This window comes from Suricata suricatta, chromosome 14 (genome assembly GCF_006229205.1).
Source record: "Suricata suricatta isolate VVHF042 chromosome 14, meerkat_22Aug2017_6uvM2_HiC, whole genome shotgun sequence".
Classification (NCBI taxonomy): Eukaryota; Metazoa; Chordata; class Mammalia; order Carnivora; family Herpestidae; genus Suricata; species Suricata suricatta.
In genome coordinates this window covers 15,883,999-15,886,978 of record NC_043713.1, presented here as the reverse complement: position 1 = coordinate 15,886,978, position 2,980 = coordinate 15,883,999, and the positions used below count along the sequence as shown (strand labels likewise).

The 2,980-nt window shown below is 47.2% G+C and overlaps 1 protein-coding gene across 1 annotated transcript in view; it reads right to left on the bottom strand.

The window, feature by feature from the left end:
* Positions 1-1,613: 1,613 nt before the first annotated feature.
* CPLX4 (complexin 4) overlaps positions 1,614-2,980 on the bottom strand; it is a 20,901-nt gene continuing 19,534 nt past the window's right edge. The window contains exon 3 of the mRNA XM_029922419.1: positions 1,614-1,841. Coding sequence (XP_029778279.1) covers positions 1,614-1,841 — 228 coding nt within the window. The remainder of the gene's footprint in view (positions 1,842-2,980) is intronic.

The following is a 2,980-nucleotide window of genomic DNA, read 5'->3' as shown; positions in this document are numbered from 1 at the left end:
TTCTAATCTCCAAAGTGATGTTGTTCGTGCTAGTGGGGTCTTTGAGAGGTGATTAGGTCATGAGCAGAGCCCCTACAAATGGGATTAGTGTCATTATGAAAGAGACCCCACCAAGCTCCCTTGCCCTTTCCATAGGGTGAGGATAAAATGAGAATTCTAGAATCTAGAGAAGGGTCCTCAACCACATACGCCGGCACCCTCATCTCAACCTTCCAGCCTTCAGAACTATGAGAAAGAAACATTTTTAGTTTATAAGTCACCCAATCTATAGTATCTTCTGATAGCAGCCAGGATGGACAATGACAGTGGACTTGAAGACTAATCAGACTCCGACATTGTACTAATGTTCTCCTAGGGACTTTCAAGAGGGGCTAACCTTTGCCAAGGATCATAGCTCCTGAAACCCTAATGCTTTGCTTTATTTGCATATTTTTGTAACACGAAACTCTTCTATAGCACATTCAGGAACTCTGGTTATAGCACAGGTTAGTCCCTAACTTTTTGGTCTAGTTCCCCTTTCCTCCAATAGAGCAGTTCTTGATAAACACTCTCATTGAGCGTTATCTATTCAATGAACAGATTCACTAAAAGGCTCATGTTTTGGTTTGGTTTGGTTGGCTTTAGTTAAACTGCACTAAAAGTTTCCGAGGTAAATATTCTAAATCTTTTGAGCAATTCCCTTTGAAAGGGAACAAGCTTTAAGAGAAAGGAATGCAGGTACCCCCTAGAAGACTGTGACACAGCATGACAGCATGATTTATTGCAAGCTAGTCTGCAGAGGACGGATGCAGAGTGACAGGAGAGGAAAGTGAAGGAGGAAGGAGGAGACGCAGGGGAGGCAAGAAAAATGAGGAGTGAGACACACACACAGGTTGATTTAATGTCCCAACGCTCTTTATTTGTCCATCACTTTGTTCCCATTACAATCACCAAGTTCAGGCAAACAGTGATGATGCTGAACGTGGAAACATCCATGGCCTTTCCAGTTGCCCCCGTGCCTCTCATGTCACCCCCTCAAGTCCACTCTTCACATGGCCTCTAGAATGATGCAAAGGGTTGGTGAGGTCTATTCTCCACCTTCATTTCTCACTGCCCCTTGCCTTGAACTGTCCAAATGCCAAACTTGATGGGGAGCATCAACAGGGTCCAGGGGCCTGGTAGTGAGTGGTCGTGTGACCTTTGCTTGCTCCCGAGCCCAGGGGACTCCCTGACCTCCCTCATCTTTTCCCAAGAGGCCTGGAGCCATGCTAATGGTTGGAGAGGGTGAGGTCTTCCCCTCTAAGAAAGGAAGTAGGAGAGGAAGTGACATTTGCTTTCATTTCCTCCTGGCCATCTGAAGATCTTTAAGTAGATCTGTGTTCCACGTCACTCATGGATGAAACTTCACACTGGGCCACATTTATAACTAAAAGGAAACTATGTTCCCTAGTGTAAGGTGCTAGCTAAGTGCTCTACCAGGAACATTTAGAACATTGTGTTGTTGTCTACGGGGCTGTGGAAAGCTTTGCCAACACGGTTTTTCTGTGTTCGCTATATTTACGTATATGCTTCTCAAAATGCTCGAAATGCACCTCCCCCTCGCCCCGGGTCCCTCCTGCCCCCTGTTTTGGACCTCACATCACAGAACACTTCTGTTCCGCTGTCTGCTTCATTTCCGTGAAGGTGGCCTGGGCTTTCTCTTTTATGGTATCCAAGTCCATGTTCTGCAGATTCTGTAACTGCCCGAGAATCGACTCCTTTTCTTCTTCCTCTTCTTGGTCTTCATTCACCATCTTCCGGAGATCTTCGGGCAGATCCACGTCATCCCCAGCCATCTGGATTTGGTTCTCATCCATTTCACTCTGTGCAAAAAAACCACAGAAACCGATAAGCCACTCTACGGCAACCGAGCCACTGCCCAAAGGGTACGAGCAGTGGGAGGACCCTCCGTTGGGGACAGATGAAGTGAAGGGCACACTCGGCTGTCTCTTCGCAGGGCCTGGACTTGCCAGCAATCATGGAGGCTAGAGGTCCTGTGGACATGCCCCTCCGCTGCACCTTGGGCCGATCAGAACATTCTACAACAGTGGTTCTCCAAGTGCATTCACATCATCTAGGAACTTGTCAGAAAGATGAATTCTTGGGCCGCCCAACACCCCCCTAGACCGAAGGAATCAGAAGTTCTTGGGTGGAGCCCAGCCCTGTAGGTTTTAAGAAGCCTTCCTGGTCCTGCTTTGCCAGCAAAGCTGGAGACTTACTCAGACTCGTAGCTTCTGCCTCGGGGCCGCTCTGCAGGTCTAGCAGTCAGTCTATGGGCCCCAGGCTGTGACTCAGTGACCCCGGCTGATCCCAGCCTGGAGGGTGGAGGCTGGGCTCACCCTGGCCTAACAGTGCTTTGTCACCATAGCAACTTCTGCTTAAGCTTAACCTTAACCTTAACTTAACCTTAACTTTAACCTACTGGACAGGGAGCCCCTTGGGGGCACAGCATCATGTCAAATTCAACCTTCCACCCTTCAGCCCTGGAAGTATGTGTGTCTGGCACAGGGCACTTGTTTATTAAGCGAATTGTCCATGGCGCGACCGCTGTCCGCAGTTTGCCTTACATAGTTCATTTTGTGACTCCACGAGTGTTTGCTCTGGAATTACGTAGTGCGTGATGCCTGGTCTTAGACACTCCTTTACCCCTTTGGCTGTAGGGCCTTTGTGTCTTAAGTAGAGAGAAGAATCTACAGAAGTTTCCCAGGGAAAGGTAAGGGTACTTTATATTCCCAGATAACTGTATCGGATGATTCCAGAAATCATTAGGAGGCCAACAGGGCTCCTGAAGATTACAGAGCATTAGCAAAGAGAATGCTAGGAAAGAGCTCAGCAGACTTTGGGGCTCACCCACCTTGATGTGCTTGACCAAAGTGCAAGAAAATTCCCATAAAGTGATCACTTAGTCCTTTTAAAAAAATACATACATACATATATATATATATATATATATATATATATA